At 53.2% G+C, this 27,662-nt stretch overlaps 1 protein-coding gene across 1 annotated transcript; it reads right to left on the bottom strand.

Moving 5' to 3' along the window:
• Positions 1-242: 242 nt before the first annotated feature.
• LOC122377571 (integrator complex subunit 6-like) lies at positions 243-26,799 on the bottom strand. Its single transcript, XM_043357760.1, has 16 exons — positions 26,788-26,799; positions 26,168-26,352; positions 19,730-19,807; positions 19,112-19,241; positions 17,618-17,730; positions 16,322-16,505; positions 7,943-8,077; positions 6,890-7,110; positions 6,283-6,435; positions 5,063-5,290; positions 4,343-4,583; positions 3,809-4,002; positions 3,358-3,495; positions 2,452-3,037; positions 1,672-1,902; positions 243-893 (listed from the first exon to the last, which is right to left on the bottom strand). The coding sequence occupies exons 2-16, from the start codon at positions 26,282-26,284 to the stop codon at positions 697-699; spliced, it is 2,946 nt and encodes a 981-aa protein (XP_043213695.1). The 5' UTR covers positions 26,285-26,352; positions 26,788-26,799; the 3' UTR covers positions 243-696.
• Positions 26,800-27,662: the final 863 nt, after the last annotated feature.

Raw genomic sequence — 27,662 nt, 5'->3', positions numbered from 1 at the left:
AATATTCCTATCTCGAGTTTTCTTGGAGTTTTCTTGGAGAGTATGTTTTAGGGCCTTGGAGTTTTCAAAGAATTTCATGCACTCGGCCAAGGCCTCGTGCATGAAATCCTTTGAAAACTCTCGATAGAAATATTTCGTTTTCGCGGTATCGTCCAAGAATGTATAGTTCTGCGTTCCTGAAACAAGTGCGCCCCGCCCCAAACATCGCATGCTTCAGTACGACTGCTGACACACTATTTGGCGACATTTGGCATCCGTAACTTTATTTAATAAAAACACTGCATCAACAATGTTGGAGCCAATCGGTCAACTGTCAAATCATCCACGGACACTAGCAGTCTCACGCAGTTTCACCGGCGCACGCGCACACACCCACACATACACACAGAGGCGTCATCGATGAGCACGTGCACGCTACGGACCTGTGACACAAACGAACAGAACACTAGAAATACAACAAAACGGCTAAGAAAATAGTCCGGTTATTGTACAAATATGGTGGCATAAACTGCCCCCGACCGTGGCAAGGGTGGGAAAATGGTGGGGCGGCCCGGCCGGCCTGCGGAGGGCGCGCGGCCCGCCGCTGCCCGCCGCGGTGTCAGCCCGGCCGCCGGCGCCGCGCGCCTCGCTCGGCACCCGTGTATCACAGAAGGGACGGGCGGCGCCCGTCGCTGGCCCGCGCGCGCGCGCCCGCTCTCACCGCGGCCCGTTCTGTTTGAGCTGTCCGTTCCGCAGCGGCCACTCGCGACTACCGTCCAGGTACGCCTCCAGCCGCTCGGCCAAGTGTTTCCGCTTGAGGCGGCGCGACTCGGCGATTATTTCGCGCACAAAGTCCGTCCGCGTGGCACTGTCACCCTGCACGGTCGCCAGACGGCTGAACAGCACGTCGTAGTCTGAAAACGGAAGGGGGGTCAGAACGGGTGGCCCTGTACGTGGGTGAGACGGAGACGGTAACGAGGGACAGGCGACTGTAGACAGCCCGGAACCAGTGGGAAGTTGAAAGAGCAACGGTTGGCAAGGTAAAATCAACAATGACTCATGGCGTAAATGCTAATGCTGATGCTAATGAATAGGACGTAGAACGATCCAGATCAATGGGGATTCAAGTTAATGGAATAAGTCGCGTGATAAATGATATTTCATTCCGAATTTCCATTAATTTCAAGTTTAACGCACAGCATCAGTGATTCAGAGAACAGTTTAGCTACCCCCGCACCTTGATCAACAATACCGGCCACCATCAATTGTCAATGGATGCTTGCTGATTTAATGAAGTGTGGGGCATGAAAAAACGTCCATAAGTAACATAAATGTTTGGCTTCGGAACCACAGAAATGGGGAAAACATTTGCTGAAATAAAATAGAAACTGGAACCATTTTTTTATCAACGCATGACACGCACGACACAAATATATCAAACGACGCACACAGGATGCTATTTAAACTTAACGGTGTAGGAAAAACACTGAACGTCATGCAGTACATTTGTGATACTTAAACGCAAGCAAAAGTATCGTATCCGGTTGTTCTTAAATAAAAAAAAAAAACGATTCTAACGATCACGCCACAGCCGTCAATGGAACAGTCTAACAACCTACGGTGGCAAACTATAACTCTTCAACACAGAAGCTGCGCCTTCACAGACTAGGTAGACAGGGTTAGAATACTCACTGCGTCCGGGCCGCCGGATCTCCTTGAAGAGGCTCTGGCGCAGCTGGCGGTTGAGCAGCCGGTCGGGCCGGCCGGGCGGCAGGCCGCCGTTCACGGTGGGCGGGGAGGGCCGACAGCCACCCGCCGCCGAGGAGTGGGAGTGGGAGTGGGAGTTTGTCCGCGGTGACGGCGGCGGCGACAGGCTCACTTGCGACGGCTCCGAGGACGTCCGAATGTCCGACAGCTCCGTGTCTGAGAGAGCGGGGAGGCTCGGTCAGAGGGACGATACGGAAAGACGCCAAACGCGATCAGACCGGGACTCGCAGACACATCACAGAGCTCAACATGAGACGGAGTGAGAGGGGACGAGGCGAGAAGGGAATGAAACGAATTTCACTAAATAAAACTGACAGAACAAAACAGTTCTGGGCGAAAAGATAAAAGGCGATATGTGTTATTAAGGTTCCAAGTGGATTTCACAAGTTCCGAATCTGAGCCTGGACTGCCACACAAATACATAATGAAACAAGAGTAGCCAAGACTGCACGCATTGAAAATTGACTATGCAAAAAGTATGCTAAAAGGTTAAATTAACAGGTCTCGGCAAACAGTTTGTACAAGTTCCAAGCGACGAATGCTCTTGCATAAACACGAGAAGTTTCTGGGCAAAAAATCATCTAAAAGCAAACAACGTTTGGACTTATGTAACATAAGCACGTCAACCTTAGAATCAGCCAATCACCAAAGCCTGGTTAGTCTGACTCGGGTAGCAGCTCCACACCCCAAATAGACTCGTCTTACCGTCCTCGAGTTCCTCCAGTGTGACCACGGTCGGCTGTGGCGGCGGCGGGGTCGGCGGGAGCACCAGGGGCGGCGCCGCCGCCACCGTCACTACCGGTGGCGTCAGCGGCGGCGGCGGCGGCGGCGTGGGCGGGGGCGGCGCGGCCGGCGGCGGCACCGTCACCGCCGGCGGCTGCTGAGGCTGCGCCGCTGTTGCCGGCGGCGGCGCGGGCGTGGGCGCGGCGACCGGCGGTGTGGGCGGTGGCGGCGTCACCGGCGGCCGGCCGCCGCGCGGCACGTAACCCAGTGACACGACCACGGGCTCGGCCGGCGGCGGGGTGGCCATCAGCGGCTGCGAGGCGTTGATGAACATCATGCCGGGCGGCGCGGGCGGCAGCTCGCCGATCGGCGGCGTCACGGTGATGGGCGGGGACGCCGGCGCCGGCTTATCGGGTATCACCATAACAGGCGAGACGGGCCGGCGCGGCGGCGCGCCCAGCCGCCGCTGCTTGGAGCGCGGACCGCCGGAGTCGCCCGAACGTTTACCCGGCCGCACGCCGCCGGACTTGTCCAGCAGGTCGATGTCTGCTTCGTCCACCATCATACGCTGCGGCAGGGGGGGGGGGGGGGGGGTCCACCATCATACGGTCAGCCACGGAGCTCCAGCGTAAAAGTCAGCCAGAGACTAGACACCGGGATAAAAAAAAACATCGTACGACATCCAACATGAAATCACATTAAGAGCTGTGAAAACCGAGCCTAAAATGATGTTGCATTTCAATTGAACGGATTCTTTACACGACATCGGTGCTTCTAGCTTCACCATTAAAAAGCTGCAAGCCTTTCCTAGTGGTCAGCTTTCAAACCACAGCGTTCTCAAATGCACCCCACCAACCAGCAGCAAGCCACCCCAGCCTCTCCTCTCACCTTGTCAATCTTGAACGGGTTGCCGAACATGTGCTGCCGGACGGGCACCGTCTCGATCTCTCGCAGCGGCGCCGGCAGCCGCTTCAGGTAGTCCTGGTAGTTGCCCATCTGACTGACGGCCATGTTATGCACCTGGTCCTGGGGTAGTTACGCAGGGGGAGAGGTCAGTAGGGGGAGGGACTCGCAAAAGTCAGGCAGATGTCACGCGAGGGTGGATTACAAATGTTGCACGGACGTTAGCGTCATATCAGAGAGAATGCAGGATGCGAATATACTCGCACTCTGTCGAATTCGCATATACATATTTATGTTAACGTCTGTAGAACACAGAAAACCTAGCAACCAGACTCGCCTCGCCAACATTATCATATGCAAGCTCATGATCCAGTCAACAATTCGCACCGTTGACCCACCCCGGCTCCTACCGTCACCCCCGCCGCGCGCCACCCACCTGGTCCTGCATTTTGATGAGCGACACGTTGGTCTGCATGAAGTTGGCGCGCATGCGCACCACCTGGTCCAGCAGGTGTTTGCGTCCGATGTCGAACGGATTTCGATAGCTCTGCGTGGGCAGGTCGCCGTCCCGCACTGCCAGCGTCACGCCGGCCATGTCCCGCATCTGCTCCAGCAGGCCGGCGAACTTGTCTGTAAGGTCAAACGGGGCAGGGGAACGGTGAGTTGGTTCAAGAATTGCGCTGGGCGTAAGGCCTGTCATTACACTGAAATGTTTTTCACATTTCGCATGAATTGACGGCAAATTAACTATCAACGTCGAGTGTGATGATATCAGTGCGGTTACTTATCAATCAAGTTTTCCTAACAACTAAGCCTCGTTACGAATACAGATGACCTACACCCACACGGCTCGAGCAAGTCTCAGTTCAGGTGGACGCGAAACGCTCTCACCACCTCTCACCAACCCACCCCCATCTCTCCCCCGCTGCCGACCCCACACCCACCAACCCCTTCCTACCCCTCCCCTCACCTTTGAGCGCCGGGTTGCTGGTAGCCTCTCGCGGCGGCGGCCTCCTGCTGGTGACCTTCACAGCCGCCTGGTCCGAGCCCGGCTGGCGGGCGGCCACCTCGTTACACAGTCGGTCGTACTCGAGCTTGGCCTGGTTCTTGAGCCGCTTCAGGTGGTTGATGACGTTGACGGACAGCCCATTGTCCAGGTTGTCGGGCACTAGATTCGGCGCTCCCATCCGCTTCAGTGCCTGACGTAGAGGCTGAGAAGGAGAGAGGGAGTGAGAAGCAGTGGCGTCATAGCGACGACAGAGTCCCCAGGAGAGGCTGGTAAGGGGGAAACATCGCAATGAAACAGCTCGGACAGCGGAAATCATATGACAGGCTTATAAGATTCAGGAGACATTTATTCAGGATCTAACAATAGCAAGGCAGGCGTCAAGACACAACTGGGCAACAAATTATTACCGAGAGTCAGAAAGATTATGAGCAGCTAGTGGGCTGGTCGAGACGAAAAGTGACAGGTTTCAAGAGTTGGGAACATGAAGTTATGTACCGAGTCAAGCCACTGAAAATGGACGGTAGAGCAAGGCATGACGCAAATCAACATGACTAGAGCAAACGCTTGTATGCCACAGTTTGCCCATCACCCAGACGGCATCCCACCCTACCGTCCGCACCCGCCTTCTCAGATCCATTCTGTCCGCCGCCTACCACCGTCCCCTCCCTCATCTGGACTCACCTGGGCATAGTAGGCCGGCATGGTCCTGAGGTAGCTCTCGAAGCGCGCCTTCCACTCCTTGGTGGGTTTGAGCCGGTGCACCTTGAAGAGGTCGTCCAGCAGCGGCAGCAGCACCGGGTAGTTGTACGGCATCACGAACAGGTTGACACACGTCAGCGTCGTGCTGGCCTTGAGGTAGCCGAACGGCAGGCCGGCGTCACCTACCTTGGAGCTGTTGGCGATGTACACCTGGCGGCGTACGCAGAAAACCGGGTCAGATTAGCTGCACACACGGACGCCATGCTGTCGAGTGTCGACTATTTTTCGCCGCATTCATGACTACCAAAGTCTTCAGAGTTCAGGCGCACGGTTTCATCAGATGATCAGTCTGGGTCGACAGCGGTAACAGCTCATTTCAGCCATGCAGACCCCCGGAATAGACGTCGGAGCGACACGAGACCATATACATATGTGTAAGGTAAGCTGTCTATCAGCAGCTGTCACCAATCGCGTCCTGCCATACCTACTGCCACTTCTCCGATACGGCGACAGCTGACTAGGGGAAGCCCGATATCGTGAATGGGCCAGGGAGGGCGGGAGACTGAGGGAAAGTGAGGAGTGAGAGTGCGAGATAGTGCTGAGTGGGTGAGTGAAAATGTGAGGATGTGAGTGAGTGAGTGAATGAGTGAGAGTGAGTGAGTGAGTGAGTGAGTGAGTGAGTGAGTGAGTGAGTGAGTGAGTGAGTGAGTGAGTGAGTGAGTGAGTGAGTGAGTGAGTGAGTGAGTGAGTGAGTGAGTGAGTGAGTGAGTGAGTGAGTGAGTGAGTGAGTGAGTGAGTGAGTGAGTGAGTGAGTGAGTGAGTGAGTGAGTGAGTGAGTGAGTGAGTGAGTGAGTGAGTGAGTGAGTGAGTGAGTGAGTGAGTGAGTGAGTGAGTGAGTGAGTGAGTGAGTGAGTGAGTGAGTGAGTGAGTGAGTGAGTGAGTGAGTGAGTGAGTGAGTGAGAGTGAGTGAGTGAGTGAGTGAGTGAGTGAGCGAGTGACAGCGAGTGAGCGAGTGGGTAAGTGAGTGCGTGTCCAGCTGTCATGCGTCGTTTCTTATTGCTACGCCACCCTACAAAACCACAAAGCACACGCCGACCTCCCTTCCGAAAGGGACAGGAGACAGGTCGACGGGAGCTCCCCTGGCCAAAGTTCCCCGCCACCAGCACGCTGTATGCGGCTCCCGCCCGGTCCCAGTGTCTCACCTGCCAGCAGGTGGAGGGCTGTTTCCTGGATAAGATGAACTGGGTGAGCGGACTCGGCTCCAGCTCGTACTTGTCGAACGGCAGGTTCTCGATCACCATCGGTTCCCGACTGGTGCAGGTGAACTTCACCACCGGGTGCGCCGACCGCGACGGCTGTGATGGGCAGAGAAAAAGGGTCAGAGGGACATTTACGGGTCAGGGCGGGTCACACGGCCGACCGGGACGGCTGTGACGGACAGCCAACAGGTCATCAGGGGCACCAGAGCACCGAGGCACCGGGTCAGGGCGGGGAGGGCAGTCGGCAGGACGGACCGTCAGCATCCGACAGAGCAGAGCAAGACAGCGAGAGTAGCAGCAAATTGTTGATTCCCAAAACGCGAATGTTGGTTCCACAAGACGTCCAAAATACATAATAATAATTGTAAACATTCGCAAGCCGCTGATTAAATGAAAACGAAATCCGAAGTCAAGTCAAGATACATATTCGCTGATCATAAATCTTCATGACATCATCGATTCAACAGCCCCACTCTTCCAAACCACATCGGCCCCTCCCTTCCTCACGATCACCCCATATAGACGTCCCTCCTCCCCCGCGCCGACTCACCAGACTAGGCGAGCTGACCTCTGGCCAGAACGCCTCCGGGATCGGCCAGTGGCCGAGCGGGAAGCCCTTCTGCGCCGAGCGCGGCACGTAGATCAGCTTCCGACAGCTGTGCCACGACTGGCTGGACAGCGGCTGCGGCGAGGCCGGTCGCGACGAGTTGGTCTCGCTGCTGAAGTTGATGACGTTCTCCTTGCCTCCTTCACCGTCCGTGTCCGGTCCGCCTGGTGGAGAGAGGGGCGGGGGGGGGGGTACGTTACACAAAGGGAGCCGTGGCAGGGGGTGATCCGCCTAGTGGATGGGGGGGGGGGGCACGTTACAGAGGGGGGCATAACAGGGGTGAGGTCCGCCTGGTGGAAGGAGGAGAACGTTACACTGGGCCGTGAAAGGGAGGGGGTCCAATTACTGGTGGAGGGAAGTGGCACTTTACTAATGGGCCAAGTCGGTCGACAGACTAGGTCGGGAAGGTTATGATCAGCTAGTGGACTGGTCGAGACGTAAGGTGACGAGACTAGAGACTTGGGGACATGAACTGAGCTTGTTTGGGTCACCAAAGTCATCAAGAACAAAGAAGTTAGCCTCGCGTCATGCTGTTTGGGTGCTGACTCTTCCGCTACTGAGACCAACTTTACGTTCAGAGTTCGCGTTAGGAAGCTACTCAGCCACGATTGGAGGCTGGAGCAGCCACTGGTGTGGGCTGGTTACGTAAACGGGCTGACAGTACCGTACTAACGTGATTCCGTGAAATTGACAACACCATAGGTCACTCGTACCCAGAGATACGGTGGTTTCAGCTCGCGACCCCGTCTGAAGTAATATTATTAATATATTATTAATAGAACCATTTTGAGCCGGTAACGAAAGATCCTGAATATGCGCCACGACAAAGAACGACCGGTAACTAATGTAGAAACAAACACACGAAAAGTACATTAATTCAGATATTTATCACCCATGACACAAGTTCAGTAACGATAAAATGATTCGTAGTCTGCTGAACGTGTCGTATAAAGCATCAAAGCATCGCTAGCAGAGACACCTATCCGGTCATCTCACCAGGATCGGTAGCGACCGGCGGCGGATCGGGACCCATCTTCTCGAAGTTGATGACCACGCCGCTCTGTATCTTTTGCACCAGCGACTCGACACACTGCATCAGCATTCGGTGGGAGGTAATGGCGTACGAGCGACCTGTGAACACAGCGGACACAGAGGTGGGGTATGAGCGGCCTGCGAACACACACACACACAGCGGACACAGAGGTGGGGTATGAGCGGCCTGTGAACACACACAAAATTCAGGGGCAACGTACGAGCGGCCTGCGAACACAAAGACACAGAGGTGGGGTATGAGCGACCTGCGAACACATGGACACAGAGATCTTCGATCTCTGAGAGAATTTGAACTTCGAATCCAGTTCACTTTAACTATAAAACGATAATGGCGATCAAGAAACCTCATAAATATCACCCATCAATGAGCTCACACGGGTGGCTGCCAGTTCAGGCAAGGATTACCGATGCCCGCATATTCCTTATTTCTCGAGCGCAAGGACACAGTCACATAAATAGCATACAGCAGTAATCAGCACTGCTGTTATCACGTTAGCAGTGCCTCAGCACCATCGAAACAGGTCGTTACCGCTCGCTAACAGTTCATCAGAGGCCGTCACACGCTCCATTAGTACGGCCTACCGCCCGTCCACCAAAGCGCGCACGTACGGCCCTCCAGTAAACGAGTAGTTGGTCAGCCGGTCTGTTTTGGGAATAATAACTTCGTATCACACAGACATTCCATCTTTATAGAAATGAGAGAAGAGCTTTCGTGCAGCCACTTCGGCAATGATTGTTAACAGTCTTAAAAGTATTAATCAATATTGATAGATTAGATGATGTTCACAACAAACCACTTAACCCTAAGAGAGTCGTACCGCCAACGGTAAGGTCCACACATGTATCCAGCAGCTAAAGGCCAGCACCAGTGGCCGGCATAAGTCGCACCCTAACCCGGCATACCGACATTGCCGGTGGTGATACGTCCAGTCCACCGCTACCGCCCGTCCAATATAATCACAACCAGAGCGACGACCCCCCCTGCTGCGGACCAGACGCGGGGGGGGGGGGCACGACAAACACCTGTGTCGGAGCCAGCTGGAGAAGAAAAACGCACATGGTGGCCACAGGCATAGCCGTGAGAAATGGGGAGCTAATCGATACGGCAGCACGTCCGCTCGGTGCGTCGAGAACTTCATAAAGCCTCGGCAAACAGAGTTCACTGGTGCCACGCAGAGCCGCCATCCTTTATATCTTAGAACCCGGATTTGAGAAACATGCCAGAAAGACGTCGCGACTTGCGAAATTACATCAAGAACATTAAACTTTCGTTGCGATTTTTGTTGTTTATTGGGGCTTTAGGGCGCGTCGACTGCGAAGGTCATTTTGCGCCCATAACGTCACACTAATAAAACAAGTGTTTCAAAACAAGAGACCTTCTATATACCAAGGCTAGAAAGTAAAAGACTTGATAAAAACGACAAGGTAAGATAAAACAACGCAAGAGCGTCGTAACAGTCAACTGACTAGACAAGTAGACTAGAGAGGAATTGGGTCAGGTTGAGTAAATCACTTGGAAGTTGACCGAACGGATAAAGGAAAAAATATTGCCGGATAAAACCCAGGGTGACTCGTCACCCAGTAGGTGGCGGATAGTGGTACCAGGAGCAATACAGCCCAGGTAGCGTGTCCGGTTCCGTTCAAAGAGTGGGCAAGATAAAAGAACGTGAGCGACGGTTAGAGGCACGGAACACCTGTTGCACAAAGGCTGCTCACCTCCTGAAAGGAGATAGCTGTGCGTCGCGTATGTGTGACCAATACGGAGTCTGCAGAGGACCACTTCCTGGAAACGATTGCCTTGCAGGCAAGACTGCCAAGGCTCTAGAGTTGGTTTCAACTCTCTCAGCTTGTTCCTTACACACAAATCCCACTCTGCCTGCCACTTTGAAAGCATGAAGGGTCGCACCAGCGGATAAAAATCCCGGGCAGGCAGAGGCAAGCGCCGAGTGCAGGGTGCTGCGGCGGCGCGTCTGGCAGCAGCATCAGCAAGCTCATTGCCTTCAATGCCGACGTGACTGGGAATCCAGCAGAAACGGACTGATTTTCCAGATTGCTCCACCGACGTAAGCCGAGTTAAAATGTCCCGCACGATGGGGTCAACTGAGTTAAAAGTACGTAAGGCCAATAAGCTGCTAAGAGAATCAGATAAAATCAAGTAAAATGGACTGCCAGAAACCTCGATGAAACACAAAGCCTTCTCTATAGCGACTAGCTCTGAAGAAAACACCGAGGCGGAAGGTGGCAGAGAAAACGAGCGGGTGTCACGACCAGCGACAAAAGAGCAGCCCGCTCCCTCGGTTGTCTTCGAGCCGTCTGTATAAACCGTGATAAAACCATCATAAACGGCAATGTGCTCTAAGGCTCTGGCTCGCGCCTCAGCAGGCAACAAGTTGTCCTTCTTGACAGTCGATAGTGAGAGGTCCACTTGCGGATTGGCGTTTTTCCAGGGTGGAGGGGGCGTGTCCCAGGTACGCCGAACGCCACGCAAGGATATGTTAGCAGCTGAAAAAAGACCTCCCATGCGTTCTCCAAACGACGGTCGTACCCTCCCGTCAGATCGAGTAGCGTGACGTGAAAAGACGTACGGGTACGTCGGATGCGTTGGGTATTGGCGAAGTTTCAAAGTGTAACGCATCCCCAGCATCTGGCGACGAAGAGCTAGAGGTGGCTCATTCGTTTCAGCCAGAAGACTACTCTTTGGAGAAGTGCGGAAAGCCCCGGTGGCAACGCGGAGCGCAGCGTGATGTACTGCGTCCAGGGACTTCTTGCTGGACTCACTTGCAGAATCGTAAACAAAACACGCATAGTCCAGCTTCGATCGGATGATCGACCGGTACAAGAGGAGCAGAGTTTTGCGATCCGCACCATATGATGTGCGGGCAACACACTTTAAAACGTTCAGGGATTTAAAACATCGTTCCCGAAGCGTTCTAAAATGTTCTTTATACGTCAAACGTCCGTCAAACGTCATACCAAGAAACTTCGCCACCGGCTGCGTGGGGATCGTCTGTCCGTACAGACGGATACCCAATGTAGGGTCGGCGCAGCGGCGGCGACAGAAATGAATGGCAACAGTCTTCCTCGTTGAAAAGCGGAGACCATTGTCGCGGCTCCATCTCTCAAGCCGTCTGACTGCAAGCTGCAGTTGTCTGGCCATGTGCCGAGCGCTGGAAGCGGCGAACCAGATGGCAAAATCGTCAACAAAAAGCGATCTGCGATATCGTTAATCGCCACTGCGAATAACGCCACACTAAGCACCCCTCCCTGAGGGACTCCATTCTCTTGGATAAAACTGCTAGACAACTGGTTACCGACTCGGACTTTAAACCGACGACCCGATAAAAAGTTCTCGATAAAGAGGCCCATCCGGCCGCGTATGCCGTACTTATATACTTTGGAAAGTATGCTGTGTCGTAAGACTGTATCATAGGCCGCCTCAATATCAAAGAACAGTGCTCCAAGGTGCTTCTTTTCAGTAAAACAGGTGCGTATCTCGGTGTCAAGGGCTAAAATGTGGTCAACAGGGCTGCGGTGCTTTCTAAAACCGCACTGGGCGTTTGTAAAAACACCATGATGTTCCAGAAACCAGCTAAAACGCACATTGACCATCTTCTCCATCAGCTTTGATAGCGATGATGTGAGAGAGATGGGCCGATAATGGAGAGGGTCATGTCCCGACTTGCCAGCCTTCAAGATAGGAATGATAGTGGCTTCCCGCCAGGTCTCAGGGAAAGTGCCAGTCTCCCAAAGCGAATTGAAGGTTGCTAGCAGCGCCTCGAGGGCAACTGCTGGGAGATGACGGAGCATGTCGTTGTGGACAGCATCCGGACCTTCTGAGACGCTGCGCAACGAGCTGATGGCAGACGTGAGCTCAGCCATAGAGAAATGCTCGTTGTACACCAAATTTTCAGCTGTGCTGAAGTCCACGGCGGCTGGTGCAGGTCGTGAGGACGGCTCTCCTCGGCAGCGCTGATAGAGTGCACGACCTATCGTCTCTGCGACGTCTGAAGGGTGAGATATGTCCGTGTTGTTCACTCTTAAAACCGGAAGCGGAACAGAGCTGAACCGGCCTTCAATGCGCTTCATGCGTGCCCATATTTGGGTCGTAGGAGTAAAACGGTTTAAGGAACTTACATACGTGCGCCATGAAACAGCCTTTGCCTCCTTTAAAACGCGTCGGGCAAAAGCCCGCGCTCTCTTAAAAGCGATGAGGTTCTCAGTAGTACCACTCCGGTCAAACTTTCTAAAAGCGCGTTTCCTGGCACGAATCGCATCTCCGCATTCCTTAGTCCACCACGGGACCGGAGGACGACGAGGCTGACTCGACGTCTTGGGTATGCACCCGTTTGCGGAGTCATTGAGTAAAGATGTAAAATCCTCTGTAGACATCACAGAGGCGTCGGCTCTGGCTAAAACAGAGGCCTCTACAGCGGCCTGGAATTCGTCCCAGTCGGCTTTCCGAACATTCCACCTAGGTGGACGGTTGCCCGACACTGGGGACTCCTGGTGCTCCAGCCACACTGGGAAGTGGTCGCTCCCGAGTGGGTCGTCATGGACGGACCAGGTAAAAAGCTGAGCTAGCCGCGGACTGACTAAGCTCAGGTCCAGAGCCGATGTTTGACCGGAGGGTGTTGTAAAATGGGTGCGCTGTCCTGTATTTAAAATACACAGCGCCTCATCGCGGATAAAAGATTCTAAAAGTCGACCACGAGTGCCAGTCGTGTCGCATCCCCACGCCAGGCTATGGGCGTTAAAATCGCCGACTACCAGGACCGGAGGTGGAAGCTCATCGACAAGTCGATGAAGCTCAACCACCGGGAGCGCTATACCTGGTGGAAGGTATAAGGAGCACACAGTCAGTTCCCGGTGGTTGAAATCAACTCTGGCGGCCACCGCCTGCAGGGGAGTCTGCAGCGGCACCTGGCGCGCAGGTACGCTGTGGTGAACCGCCAGAAGCACACCTCCATGGGCAATGGTAGGGGTGTCCAGGTCTCTCCTAAAAACAGAGTAGCCCTTGATGGCAAGGGTGACGTTTGGCGCAAGCTTGGTCTCCTGGAGACCTAAAACAAGGGGTGTGCGCCAACGGATAAGAGACTGTAAGTCCTGGTAGTTGGCCCGGAGGCCTCTACAGTTCCACTGTAGAATAAAAGGCGTGGTTAAAAAGGCGCAAAAAGGGCGCGTATAACATGAGGCAAAGGCGCACGCAGATACCTGACTGACCACAAAAAAGGTAAAAAACACCGAGAGAAATGCACCTGGTAAAAAAGCGCAATAGCGCGAAAAAGATAAAAGGATAAAAGAGGAAATGACTAGACTGAAAGACTAGACTAGGTCCTCTAACTCCGAGGAGGCGCTCCCCCCGTAACGGATGCGGGGGTGCCCCGAGCCCTCTCGGTGAAGCCTCCCTTCAGCGGAGGCAGATCGGGCGTGGCTAGAGCCCTGCTGGGGCTTTTTCGCCCGAGGGGCGTCACCCTCCGAGGGCGACCAGCTCGGGGGCGTCTGCCGCTTGGCGAGGCGCCCTGGAGCCGCGGAGGACTGTTGCCGCCCCGACGGGGATGTCGAGGCGGCGGCCTGTGTCCTCGACACAGGCGTCTCTGGCAGCGGCGGTGGTGGCCGCCGCTGCGGAGGTGGAGGAGGCGGCGGGGGACCCATGATGGGCCGAGTCCCCGCCTCAGGTGTCTCCGGGGTGTCAGCGGCGGCGGCCGCGTTGGCACTCCCGGAGGCGGAGTCGGCAGACGAGGCTTCCTTAGCCTCGAGGGCCTTCTGGACGAGGCGAGCCCTCCTCGCCTCACGTGCCCTCCTCTCCTCCTCCCCCCGCCGCAGAGCCTCCTGCACCGCCGTAGACGGTCGGGGGCGGGGCGGGGTGGGTGGCGCCTTACCCTGCGCCGGGGGGCGCCGACCACCCTGTCGGCGCTGGACGACGGTCCACTCGTCTCCACTCGCGGCTGGAGCCGGACTGGGTGGACCCCACACTGACTCCTGAGCAGCCTGCTCCGTGTCGCTCGGCGGCGCACGAGGCGCCGGGGGGTCCGCTGAGCCATCAGTGGCTACGACAGTGAGGCCGAATCGCTTGAGGAGCTGCACGAGCTGTGCAACACTCATCTGGGAGGCATCGGTTGAGTTTGTCACTCTCACCTTTTGGGCATACGAGGTCTTCGGGTGAGTTTGGTTATACACCTCCCGGGCCTCTTTAAACGACAGATTTCTGGTAGCCTTGATGGTGTTTATCTCCTTTTCTTTGACGTATGTAGGGCAGGACCTGTCATACGCGGAGTGCGGTGTCTGCCCCTCTCCGCAGTTGACGCATCGAGGGGTCTCCGAGCTGCACGTGTCGTCAGTGTGGTCCTGGGAAGCACACTTGGAGCACACGGGTTTGCCTCGGCAGTTGTCCTTCGTATGACCGAAACGTTGACAGCGGAAGCAACGCATGGGAGCCGGGACGTAAGGGCGCACACGAACCCTCGCGTACCCCACGCGAACCTCGCTCGGCATGTCGGTGGAGTCAAAGGTTAAGATAATGTTATTCGTGGGGACCGTGCCTCTCCTCGCCAAGATGCGGTGTGCTGCTGTGACGCCAAAGTCGGCGAGGCCGTCTGCGATGTCGTCATTGCTCACGTCTCTGAGGTCAAAGCAGTTGATGACCCCTCTGCTCGAGTTCTTTGACCTGTGCGGCTCAACTGAGAGAGGGACAGAGACCAGCTTCCTGCCGGAGGCCCGTCCCTCGGTATACACAAATCGGGTGGCGCTTAGGGCTTTTGCAGCCTCCTCACTTTTCTCGAATTCGACTTCCAAAGCCCCATCGCGCATCCGATCGCAGCGGAGGATCTTGCCGAGGCGGTCGCAGCCGTCCTTCCGTTGGAAGGGGGACAGCGCACCCAGCTGTTTGTCACTGCTCCTGAGGATAAGGATCTTTGGGTTTCGAGGAACCTTCTCGTGCGACGTTCGCCCGCCGGCCGAGGCCAACGGGCGAGAATCGGCCGAAGCCGAGGGGTTGGATTGAGGGGAAGGGGGGTTGGTCCGGTCATCCATGTAAGTGTGCTTGGTCTCCGCCAGCTCGGCCGCCGACGCTCCGCAACGGCGCCGCTACAAGGCCTGGGACGGCCGAGCTGACTGTACGGGACTTGGCGGCACCTTCCGCGGGGGAGAGAGAGACTCACCACCCCCCACGGTCGGATACCGCCTCCTCCCTTGACGCCTCGCCGAGTCACCGCCAGGGGCAGCGACAGATCAGTCCCACCGACGGAGGACGAGCACAAGTGCCCGAACCCCGCCGGCGACACCTCTCCGACACCACCCCCGGCGGCATCACGACTGGAAATGGCTCCTCAAGTGCGGCGCCCCACTGAGTGTCCCGCCCTTACAGAACTCAGGGCCAAAGAGGCGTGTTGCCCAGCCACCGCGACTGGCTCCGCACGGTGGGGGGCTCAACCTCCAGGATCCCGTTGTCCTGGGGTACGGGTCGGCTCGCCTAGCCTAGTAAAACCGGCTGGTACCCGAGGGGACGCCACTCCCCTTACACTAGCCCAACTCGGCTGTGTTCCTGCGGGTGCAACAACAACGAAAAAGGGTAAGAAAGGAATGAAAAAAAAAACTGTGATCGAACGAAACGCGAACATCCGGTGAGAAGCAAAGCAAAAGCAAACAAAGACCGCTTAACAGAAACAAAACCACGGAAACCAAGAAGAGTCAGGCCGTACCATCTGTTCATCCAGTGATCGAAGCAAGTCGTAAGCAAACAAGTGTCAAGCTGGGGCCGAGGGGGCGCTACTCCCCTTGCTGGCCGAGGCCAGGGCCGCCGCGGGGAGAGGGCCCAAGGAGCCCAGTCCAACAGCGACCCAGGCCACTGCCAACCCCCTGCGGGGAAACTTTCGTTGCGAAACCATAGATACTCCTGGCCAGTATGTGGACGCTAAGTAATGCACTGTGTCCGTTTTTGTTCCTGTTGGTCTATTTTGGTAGCCGTTAGCGGACAGCGTTTGGTAACATTTGTCCAGCGCCTGCCTATACCTACTAGCGAACTGATACAGCGGCACCGAGCCAATACTTAAACAGTTGTCGCCTGATTTAGACAACGAACGCCTAATGGAGTGTCTTACGCAGCAGCAAAGTGGAAATAATGAACTAATCAAAATAGAAGGCCTTATCCAATATCCTGATTGATCAGGCAAGACCTTTCAAGCCTGGCTTACCGTTCGTTATTCGAATGAACAACAAAACTAACAACCCAAGCTCCTTCTCATCACTAAACGACACGAGCTAACTCAGACCCACCAACCAACATTATGCCCTGCAGCAACCTTCTTCCCTCGCCTCAACTCTCACCTCCAGTGGCGTCACACAGTTTGCCGATGCCGCTCGAGTCGCTGTCCACCAGTCCGGTGCCGTCCCGCTCGTGGGGCGGTGTGCCCGTCAGCCGCAGCACCAGGCTGAAGAGCCGCTGGTCCCAGCGGAATACGTCCCGGGTCAGCTCAGTGCCCGGTATCCGGCCGTCGCGCGGGATCTTCAGCTGCCGAGAGGGGGGGGGGGGCGGGGGGTTAGTGACGGTCACAGAGGGAGGGAGGGAGGGAGGGAGAGGGGGGAGGGAGAGGGAGAGGGAGAGGGAGAGAGGGGGGAGGGAGAGAGAGAGAGATGAGAGAGAGGAGAGAGAGAGAGAGAGAGAGAGAGAGAGAGAGAGAGAGAGAGAGAGAGAGAGAGAGAGAGAGAGAGAGAGAGAGAGAGAGAGAGAATGACTGAATGAATGAATGACTGACTGACTGAATGTATAAACTGACGGATGAATGAATAAGTGAATGAATGAATGAATGAATGAATGAATGAATTAATTAATTAATTAATAAATGAATGAATGAAGTAATAAATGAATGAATGAAGTAATAAATGAATGAATGAATTAATTGATTAATCAATTAATGAGATCCTAGAATGTGACGGATGGATACAAGCCAAGAACTAAGAGGGACGTAATAAAAAAGATAAAAAACGACAAAAAATGACTTCAGTCCCAATAAACGAATTGGAAACAAAAAAGCATACAAGGGCTCACATAAACGAAAGACTAAAATGGGACAGAGTTCCGATCCTCGACTCTCCAGGACGAAGTACTCTGGGTGGGAAAGCCTTATCCACAGCCTGGTCGTTGAGTTCGACAGGCCGGGTCAGACTCTGTGGGCCGCTAAAGTTGAGCTTCTATCTTTAGCTCCAGCTTCTCGACTAGTCAGAGTATACTGATTAAACGTAGGCAGCCCTGCCCAAGAGTGATTCTGTTCAGCGCACCTTCCGGAATCGTATCCATGATATTCGCGCAAAATATTTGCATTGGTTATCACAAAAACCAAAAACAACGGCTACTGAGACAATGGCGACGTGACCACGAAATGGTAGCAACAAAACTTCAGGCGGTCTTTCGGCACTCAGTTGCGGGATCGAGAAACGGTGGAACACACCAAGCTTCACTGTAAGTACATCATTGCTGTCTCTAAAATGATGAACTGACAGCGGATTCTAATATCACTACCATGAACAATTGTTTAGACAATTGTTTATGGGTGAGATGTTCGAACCCATGCTGTTGCAGTCATCGAATCCCAACAACGCTTCGCAGCGTCGCCGCCATCCTACCTCGTCCATGACGGAGTTGTTTTGTCCGGTGAGCCGGCCGCCGTCGGTGATACAGACGATGATGGATGGCTCCAAAAAGAACGGACACCGGCCCTGGCCGTACATGTCGATACCTGCCGGAGAGAGGAGGTAGGGGAACGAGTGAGAAAGAGCGGAGGCACACCGGCAGAGTGAGAGCGGTGGGGGCTGGTAGTCCAAAGGGTAACTGTGATATGCAAGGTACAGCGAAGTGAGCAGGGTATCCTGTTAACAGTGTCCCATCAAGAAAACAGTCGCGTGTCAGACACACACGTATGCCAGATACAAAGCTGAGCATAAATTGGTTCACTGAAAATCGAGCAACATTTATTGAAATGAGGGGCAATGAAGGGTAAACTGGGGACCACTGTCCAAGCTTTTGTATGCTCCGGATATACGCGCTCGTCTCAAATTAAGCAAGGACTAAAACAACCGCTTCATTCTCTATCTGGTAGATAAACGTGGGTCCGTACCTTCTCTATGAGATTCGTCAGCGATACTTAAGACGCTATTTATCAATTCAGAATGCCTTTGAGAACGACATCGCCACTGCAAAAGCACGAGCCGGAACTTTAAAGTCACTTTTGAGCGCTCGCGAAATATTCCACCCCTCTGTTCCGTCAAGTTGGTGTTACAAAGATACATAACCTTGGAGCAATTCAAGCATAATTTTAAGTCAGCATCAAAACTAACACTGACGCTCCACAGAATATAGCTCAACACTTTGAACGAACTTCACCGAGAGCCAGCCGCCAACCAAAGTACGGGAGCGTTGAATGGTTACATTCACCGCATCCATAATTCAGAACAGAACATGAGCAGCCGCGCCACCGCGGCAGCGCCACACTGCCGACCGCCCAGTCGCGAATAACAGCATCTGGTCTGACGGGACTGACCATCAAATAAAGCCGCCGCACAATACGGACTCGGGCACCATCTAAACTGACAGCGCTCCCCATCCGAGGCGTAACCTCTCTCCGTCTTCAGCTACAGACCCCACACCAGCGCCAGCGAATGTTTGACTTCCTATCAGACAGATCAACAAACGGAGTCGTTGTCGAAATGCATCCATGGACTGATGCCATCGTAACACTGGCAGCTAAAGTTTGAGGCTGGGTACGACGGGTGCATCCAGTGTAAGGTTTACAACCACAAAATGGCGTTAACATATTCATAAGCACCCTCTTCGGCGACCAAGGACACTAAATCAGACGATACGGCACGATAGCGTTCGTCCAATAAATTTTTCCGCCATGTCAACAGATCTCTTACAGGTTCTCCAGCGATCGAGATAAGCAAGGGTAAGGTTTCCGACCTAGCCCTATCAGATCTATACGATCATCTGTAGCCTGACCGTCTCAAACACACGACTACTATCTCTCCATTGGTCATCTCCTCGCCTCCCACCCCGCAGCCCATCGCATCCCGCGCGGGCGGTCGCCTCTCTCGCTCTCTCTCCCCTGCCTGCCCTCTCACCCGACTGCATCCGGTTGAGGTTGAGCACATCGAACGTGTTCTTGATGGCCATCCCCATGTGGGTCATGCCGAACGCCTGCAGGTTCTTCAGCTCCTGTGTGAAGGTCTGCAGGTTCTCCTTCCAGCCGGCCTGTGGAGAAGGGAGACGGTGGAGTGTGGACATGTGGAACGAAGGGCAGGTGCAGATGTGGTCGGTCTTATCGCGGAGGGGAAAGCTTGTGTTTCGCTAAAATATACCGTGAGCTTAGCAGCATTCGAGCGATTCTCGACTTTACCGCAACAGGAATGCCTTTCACGCACTGAGACGAGGGCTGCACACTGCAATATGGAAGCACTGCCGACATTCGACAGAGCTTCCGACCACAATATTGGCCAGACTGCCACTAGGACGGCATAAGTCGAGCAGATGTGTCAACTCAATGTAACCCGCCGTCAAATGGCGTTCGATCGGACCCGTCGGCAGGACGACGTCCCGGAGCCGACCGCAAAAACGGAACAAATAACGTAACTGGAAACGACACCGCGCCTGACAGTCACTTCAGCTGAGGCGCCGCAGCGCTTCGACTGAAAGTTGACGCTTTAGTTGGAGCTTGGAGCTACGCTAGACAATACTCGTACCTTGATGTGATGTGGATGGTCCTCGAACGTTAGCAGCATGTAGCGATCGCCTTTGCTCTCCGGGGACCTCTGTCGAATCTGTAACGGCACCATCCGACCAGCGTTAGAATACAATGGTCATACAAAGTGCATCGGACTCAGATCCCCAACACTCGGTAAACGGAGGGATGAGGGTAGCAGATATTAGTTGGTGTTAGTTGGTTCGCATCGACTCGAGACCCGGAGCAGTGGCAGCAATAGATGCCAATGACTGCCAAGTGGATCGTTTCATTATGTCAAGTGCCCATGCAGGGCCGCGACTCGCTGCAGCCACTGTCCTAATCACTCCTCCAGCCTGAACGACGAGCCATATCTCAAAATCCAACGCCGCTAATCGTTCCAAACACGATTGCTACAAGGGCGCTGCTAATAAAATTAAACAAATAAAAGAACAGCGTAATGCCGATGAAATAAACCACGTCATTGCGAAACCGCCAGTGACCTCACTGTGCGAGCGGCAGTACATCAACACGTGACGTCACAGACCTGTGATCTTCCACCTAACGGTGATACCATCACACAATCCCCGTTTAGCCAGTGACAGCAACCCTTCCGCCGGGCGAAACTCGCAGCCATTGCCGCCGTTCAGAACCGATACCTAGCACGTATAGCATCATCAAACAGGTTGCACCTGTGCCGCTGCTTCCGTGCCCACACAGCGCTGCAGCAGCCTACACGGCGCCGATAGTCGGGGTAGAAGCCGAGCTTCTTATGCACGATTGATCTCCGTGGGGCTCTCGCCTCCAACCGCGCCGCTCCTCTGCCCATCACCTCACCACACACGCCGAGCACATCTTTGCAGTGGTGGTGGTGGTGTCAGCAGCGGTGGATCGCGACCCCCCATCCCCACCCCTCTCTCCCGGCCACTGGCAGTGGCGGATCGCGACCCCCCCCCCCCCCACCGGCCCAGTGGCAGTGGCGGATCGCACCCCTCCCCCCTCCCCAGCCCAGTGGCAGTGAGCAGGGACGACCCGGAGACCAGCGGTGGAGACATGCCCCTCCCCGCGGCAGGGGCGGCGGAGCACACCCCATCCCATCCCAGGGCCGGCAGCGGTGGCAGACGGCAGAGAAGCAGTGAGCAGAGTTCGACCCAGAGACCACCGAGAACCCGGAGAACCTATGGAAGCCCCTCCCTTCCCTACTGCAGAAGCGGCGGACCCCCCCCCCCCCCCCCAGTGACAGTGAGCAGGGGGAGACCCACAGACCACCGGCGGCAGCCACTCCCTCTCCCCACTGCAGAGGCGGCGCCCGTTGTTTGGTTACCAGAGCCGAGCTGCCGCCTGCCAGTCACTAATAACAGCACATCGCGTAAACACAGCCCACACCAGCGTAAAACCACACAGAATCGGCAGCACGCCACAGTCCACGGCGAAATAAACGCGAGAGATTCATCTAAGCGTTGGTGACGACTTAACAACAGATTTCGTCGCGAGTTTACGTCCGTGTCATGGCCGCTTGTTTGAGCATCATTTGCGCCCTATTATTCCATAAATCTCTCCGGAGAGAAAAGCCTTAGCGGATCAACTCGGTGCGTGGTTGAAATTACGATGAGAAACTCGAGCAGATGAGGACCTCGTCGATCGATAGAATCAACGGCGCCGACAATTTTCACCAACCAGCATCCAACACAGCTCTGGCAGCAAGTTTGGCAGCCGAGGTCCTCCTCCCCCGCCCCACGCGACCGCATATCGCCGTCTCAGCCGCGCCGGAGAGATGCGCCGTCCAGGAAGGAAGCAGTGTGGCTAAATTCATTTTACGTTAGGGGAGGATGTAGAAAAAAGGCCTGAAAGGATGTCGTATTTTAATAAAATTTGACTTCGACCCTTTTTATGTCACGAGAAAATGATGTAGAAATATCAAATACTGATAACTTTGAAGGCATTCTGATATTCGGGATGTTAAGTGAGGTTTAAGTTGGGTCATATATTTGAACATTTGGGACATTCGAATGGTTGTCTTGGCGTGTTGTAAGAGTTTGCGAGGTTTGTGTTTCTCTTCCTCCTAGATTTTTGGGTTCGAGGTTGTCATTATGAGTCGTGACTGCTGTGTGGATGTTTTTATTTACATTTTTAGGATGTGGTTATGCTTTTCATTATGGGCGGATTTCCCCGCATCATTACAATTTCGGACACACTGGAAGGAAGCACCGAGGAAAGCTGGGGCGACAGCAGCGCTTCAAGTGCCCTGTCATGATGCCACTTCGCAAACCAATTTCCCTGATTAATAACGGTCATTGTGGCCGTTGACTTTCAAAGGACACTGGGCAGTGAAGCACTCAGCGGAGGAGCAGGGGGCGGTCGGTCTTCTCACGACAGAAGCGTCACGGTGCATAACACAGTGCTTATCACTTCACGTATCACATAGATCACCCCCGTATCAATCCACACATCACATCACTCATCACAGCGCCTATCACAGCACATGTAACCCTCGCGTATCACAGCAGGTATCACAGCAGGTATCACAGCCCTCACAACTCCTGCCGCCGACCACCTCGCCACACCGCCGGCGTCGCGGCTGATTTCTGCCGTGTAATAAACCTCACCTCTGAGTCGGCCCGTCACACGGTCACCGGCCGCCGCTACCTGTTTCGGAATCAATAAACAGGCACCCGCGGAGGCCTCTGGGGGCGGGCGGACCCCGGACCACACCGACTCACCGCCAGACCGTGTGCGGGTGATTCGATTCGGCGGGGCCGGGCACTCAGCTGTTGCGGGCCGAGCGGCTAGTAGCGTCGGGTGAAGATAAGGCGGCGGGTACGGCGCGTCCTCCCCACGAGGCGGCTGTCGGCTGGCTCACCTCCGAGCGACTGCCGCCGACCGGGCACCGACACCCACACTGCGCGGGGGGACGGGGGAGAAGTGGGAGACGGGGAGAAGTGGGGAGACGGGGAGAAGTGGGAGGGGGACGGAGAAAAGTGGGGAAAGTGAAGAGAAGTGACTGCCTCGATAGACGGGGGATTGGGACGAGGAAGGACAAAGGCTGGAGAAGAAAAGAAGGAGCCCTTGGAGACGAGTCCCTCGTGGGAAAAAGAAAATATCCCCGCGAGAAAAATAAAACACCCCGTAAGGGAGGATGGACTGCAATGGAAAGGGGCACATGGGCCAACCACGAGAGAAGAGCTCGGGCGGATCCCTGGCCACGGAACTCGAAGCGCTGTGTGCTGGACTCGACGAGAGAGACCCATGGCGACATCCTCGCCGATAACCACTCACCGGGTACAGGCAATAACTCTCACTTGAAATATTAACGAGATTACTTCTTCCATCGAACGTTATCACAATCATGGATGCATGCAATCCAGCGATTTCTTCTGCTAGCACTGAGCCGTCGCTGAGCAAGTGATGCTTAACCAGCTTTAGAGCGTTGATAAACAATAGGCTCCTACATGACGACAGCTTGTGGTCCAGAAATACCACCGTTATCAGAACCAATATTGATAAGAGCTGCGATTCACAATGCATCGAGCGCCACAGAGAGCATCAAACTAGTTAACCTCCATTCCGTTTCCTCGACTTGGTTGTCACTACAGAGCGTGATGTATCAGCATGATTGCCTAGTTGTTGATCTTGCTGAAGTTAACTCTTGTTTACGTCAACAAATCATCCACTTTGCATGCTGAGCTGAGACAGCAGCTAACAGCTCGTTCGCGACACGTCACCGCGCGAGCTGCGAGGGGCTCTTTCGTTTTCACGGTGCCGGTAATGCTCTGATTCGGTGGGGTGTAATGAGCTCATTCTATGATCAAAACGAGCGCGCGAGCGAACCGAGGCGATTACCGCTTGTCTCAATGCTTTTCGTATGTTATGTCAGAAAATGGGGAAGGACGCCAATGTGTTATGCAAAGTGACAATGTAAGCTTTAGCAGGTAATGGAGCAACTTCTGCCTTCCGTGTCACAGGTGGTAGAATAAGAAGAAAAAAAATCAGCTTTCCCCGATTTGGACATGTTTTGACAAACCGATTCAAAGCTGGAGAAGAAACAGAGCTGGGAAATCGCGGAGAGAGCATACGGTAACTTTTTCGGAGATCTTTTTCTTAGAGACCTCATATTGAATCAGAGGTTCATACTCTACATTTCGGTGAAGAAGAAACGACCAGGAGCAGCAAATCCTGTTCAAGAGCTGTGGACGATCCTCCAGCAAGACGACAACAGAATCCAGCAGCCAGCGACACAATCAAAGTCAGCATGGTCATTATTCCATCTGTCTGCTGCCTGTGCTTTTCAATCTCATGGCTAATGTGACAAGATATGTTCCCTGGTATAAGCCTGCAACTGGACCATGAGGAGAATCCTCACAGCCTAGCAGATAAGGTGTCTGACTGGTAACCAAGTTGCAACAAATTTTCACAGCTGTTGCATTTGAGACATTTCAAGGCTTCTCTTCAGCACCTGTCTCCAAATGTTGCTTTTGTAATATTTTACATGATCTAATGGCCTCACATTAGAGGACCTATGAAACGTTTTAAGTGTAACCCTACAATTTAAACAGGTTGTGCAAGGCTAGCTCAGCAATGCTACCCACAGATACTTCAGTTGTGAAGCATATGGACAATAAATTGCATTCTTTATCAAATATTTAACCCGCGCCGGGCCGGGGGGGGGGGGTGTTTGAACACCCCCCCCCCCTGCGGTTTTTTGCAGATATCTCAAAAACGGCGGCGCGGAGCGCCGCCGTTTTTGGCACACCTGTTCGTGCATCTTTTCCGCACATCTTGTGAAAATTTCAGACCCAGGTCACCTTAGGTCAGGTCACCAGGTCACGCTAAGTGACCTCACCTCAGAAAAAATAAGAATGCTCGTCATAGCTACACCGATTGATCGATTTCCTTGAAACTTTCAGCGATTGATTAGAGCAACAGTATCTATAAAATGTATATCTCGGAATTTTGATATCGGTGACCTAAGGTCAGGTCAATTTTGCGACCTGCCCATTATAAGTCAATGGGAGAAAATTGAAAACCGTCTGTTTTGCACGAACGCTATTCTAGACACTCTCAAACATCGAGATATAGGTAAAATGGACGCACTGAACCGGGAAATGGCAACTGTGACCCCGCGTTATGTCCCCGAGGTCATCTCAGGTCACGAACAGAATCTAACAGTTTTTCGCTAATATCTTCTGATAGCGACGTGCTAGAGCGCTGAAAACGCCTTAGATGTGTTCGGCTCGACGTTGCGGATCGACTGATATGCAACATGACCTTTTCCGGTCAGGTCATGACCTTGACCTGAGGTCAAATTTTCAAGTTGACCTTTCAAGGTCAAATTATAGTTCATTCGACGCGTCTCGACGAGAGGAACACGATGGTGGCAAAAGTAATGTCGTGGCTCTTTTGAGTCAAAAGTTATTGTCGAAAAAACGTTTTTCGTAAAAACGGCTATTTTTGGAGTTTTTGCCCTCTGGAGGCTAAACCGTTGACCTGAGGTCAAATCTGAGAACATTACTCAGAAAGGTCTGTAAAAGGGCTATCGAATGCGCTTTTCTGCGGCGCTGTAGCTCTATCGGTTCCCGAGATAGCCGTTGGCAGTTTCCAAAATGTTGAAATAGTGGGCATTTGACCTTTGGTGACCTCTGGTGACCTGACCTTTGACCTGACCCCAAAAATGACCGAAGTGTTTTCGTCCTTATTTTCGACGTTCTTTCGATTGCCGCTTACCGCGTGTCGCTACGTGGTCCAGGAGCCGAGTTAGAAGGGGGGGTGTTCAGACACCCCCCCCCCCCGGCCCGGCGCGGAATCTCAGAGCACCGGCCCGGCGCGGGTTAACATATTTCTCAGCACACAAGTACCTAATGATACAAGCTCTGAGATAAAAATAACAAGTAATAATAGCCCTTCAAGCAGCCTTGCTCTAAGCTGCAAGATTTAAAACTGAAACCAATAACCACTGATGAAATATAAAAGGAAGCTGAGCAGAAGAAGAAGCAGACTGTAGATGGATACACTCTGGCCTAGAATGAGCTGTTCATTTAAAATGGGATGTCACTTAGGCAACATGAACAACAAAGCTTTTGAGAGTTGAAAATCTAAAGCTTATGCTTATTAAGACTGCCATAAGGAAGCACCTTGGCAAGCTCATAAGAGCTCTGTGATTTTAAAGAAGTTAACAAATCTATTTATTATGCACAGAATAGTTAACTGAACGCAATAAAGTAAAAGTTCTGCACCAGCATTTTAAAAGAATACTCACAGCATGTCATTTGAATATCTGAATAGCCTGCATCTCTAAATGGGCTGATAAAAAATATCACAATTATCATAACAATCCTTTCTGGAAATCAACACCGGAATAAAAGCATTTCAGTGCTTTATCCTTTGTCCAGATGTTGTGTGGGCATGCAACTTGTTGAGAATTCCCAAAAACACTCATAATATACAAAAATATAGTTCAACTTACCTTGACAAAGGTCTCCACTGCTCCCTTTGCAACATCGAGTAAAGTCGGATGGCCACCCGAGAAGGCTTGCTGGTTCATAGATGCAGATGTATCAATAAGAAAAACTATAATTGTCATTTTCTTGAAGTTCTTTGAAGTGCTTCCTACATATTATGCCAGGATTCCTCTGAATACAAACTTATTTGCTATTTATATGTGAAATAGCACATATAAATACATATAGCTATCAACTTTCTGGTGTAATTCAAGGTTATTTGAAGATATTGGGTGAACTTCATCCAACTATTGAAGACTCACAGTGACAGATATCAGAAAAATGCACTGGAAGGGAGTTTATCAACCATCCATTGACGCCGTTGCGATACAAACTTGTCCGCCGCTTCTCAACACAGGCACAGAAACTTCCACGGATTACTGCGCCAGAACTGCAGCAAAAACAGCAGCGCCCCCACCAGCCCGATGGCCAACTTCAAGCTCATATATCAGCTTATTTAAGAACTTTCACGGACTCAGATGATCCAAAAACTAAAGTCTTGCAACTAGCTTTTGATTTGAGCCACAGACTGAACGAAAAATGCGTTTAATTCCGACAATATCTCGCATAAAAGCGGACAGCCAACCCTCGCTTCTTCAATAACTTGTCGACATTAATGGCGCTGGAGCTCAATTTGCCGATTAAAAGAAACGGTGCCACTAAAGCAAAAGCCCAGGCCAAATGACGGTAGCATCGCTAGCATCTGTGTGTTTTGAAAGGCGCAGTTATTGAAGTGTTTAGCGCCAGTGGCAGTATCATTGCAAAAAGTGAGTGTAGAGTGTGCAGAAGCCCCTTCCCAAAAATACTGAGATGTAGATAAGCTGAAGCATATCTTTTTATACCCTACCTACAAATTTGTGCGTGTCCTTCATAAGCCTCCAACAGATTTTGTCTCGCATGTGAGTCGTGACCCCGAGTCGGTGGGCCACATCAACATCGGTAGGGAGCAAAAGGGCTCTAAAAAGTGGCCGTTCAAAACGCCCGTCCTGCGTCCAGCAAATAAATGAGTTCCTCTCGAAAACTTGTGCTCGGTTCGAGACTGGTGGTGCGTTCGGAGAAGCACATTCCACGTGGAATCCGTGGAATATTTCATGCGCGCGGAATATCACCGGAGGCTGGCCGTTCAGAGAGATACGCCTCTGAACGCGGCAGCCGATGAATTGGCGCTTCGGCCTCCGTGGCGCTCCTCCGAATCGCATGCAAAGTGAGAATGCACGGTCTTGCAAAGTGACATCCCAGTCAGGGACTGGGGCGCTATTCTGCATGTGTGCTTGTGCGCGAGACCAGCTCCTATCATGAATCACGGGCTCAACTTATTTACGCTCATTCATTGTTCACTCTAAATTAGTAAATTTCAGATATTCTGTCGCGAACCAAGGATATGCTCACCACATATCAATTGGTAGTTTGCTGCTTTCACGTTTCCAGCCCATGCAGTAAACAACTGTTTGCTCATTGGCT

The sequence above is a fragment of the Amphibalanus amphitrite genome, unplaced genomic scaffold, assembly GCF_019059575.1.
Source record: "Amphibalanus amphitrite isolate SeventyFive unplaced genomic scaffold, NRLGWU_Aamphi_draft 000047F_arrow, whole genome shotgun sequence".
Taxonomy (NCBI): Eukaryota; Metazoa; Arthropoda; class Thecostraca; order Balanomorpha; family Balanidae; genus Amphibalanus; species Amphibalanus amphitrite.
This window is presented reverse-complemented; position numbering and strand designations above follow the sequence as displayed.

What these genes read in the sequence shown, in the direction of transcription:
- LOC122377571 (XM_043357760.1), bottom strand. Translation starts at nt 26,284, where the DNA reads ATGACAATTATAGTTTTTCTTATTGATACATCTGCATCTATGAACCAG. An exon ending in AGGTCAGCTCGCCTAGTCTG is followed by an intron (nt 6,436 to 6,889) that starts GTGAGTCGGCGC and finishes TGCCCATCACAG; the next exon opens with CCGTCGCGGTCGGCGCACCC. An exon ending in GATCCGGCGGCCCGGACGCA is followed by an intron (nt 894 to 1,671) that starts GTGAGTATTCTA and finishes TTCCGTTTTCAG; the next exon opens with ACTACGACGTGCTGTTCAGC.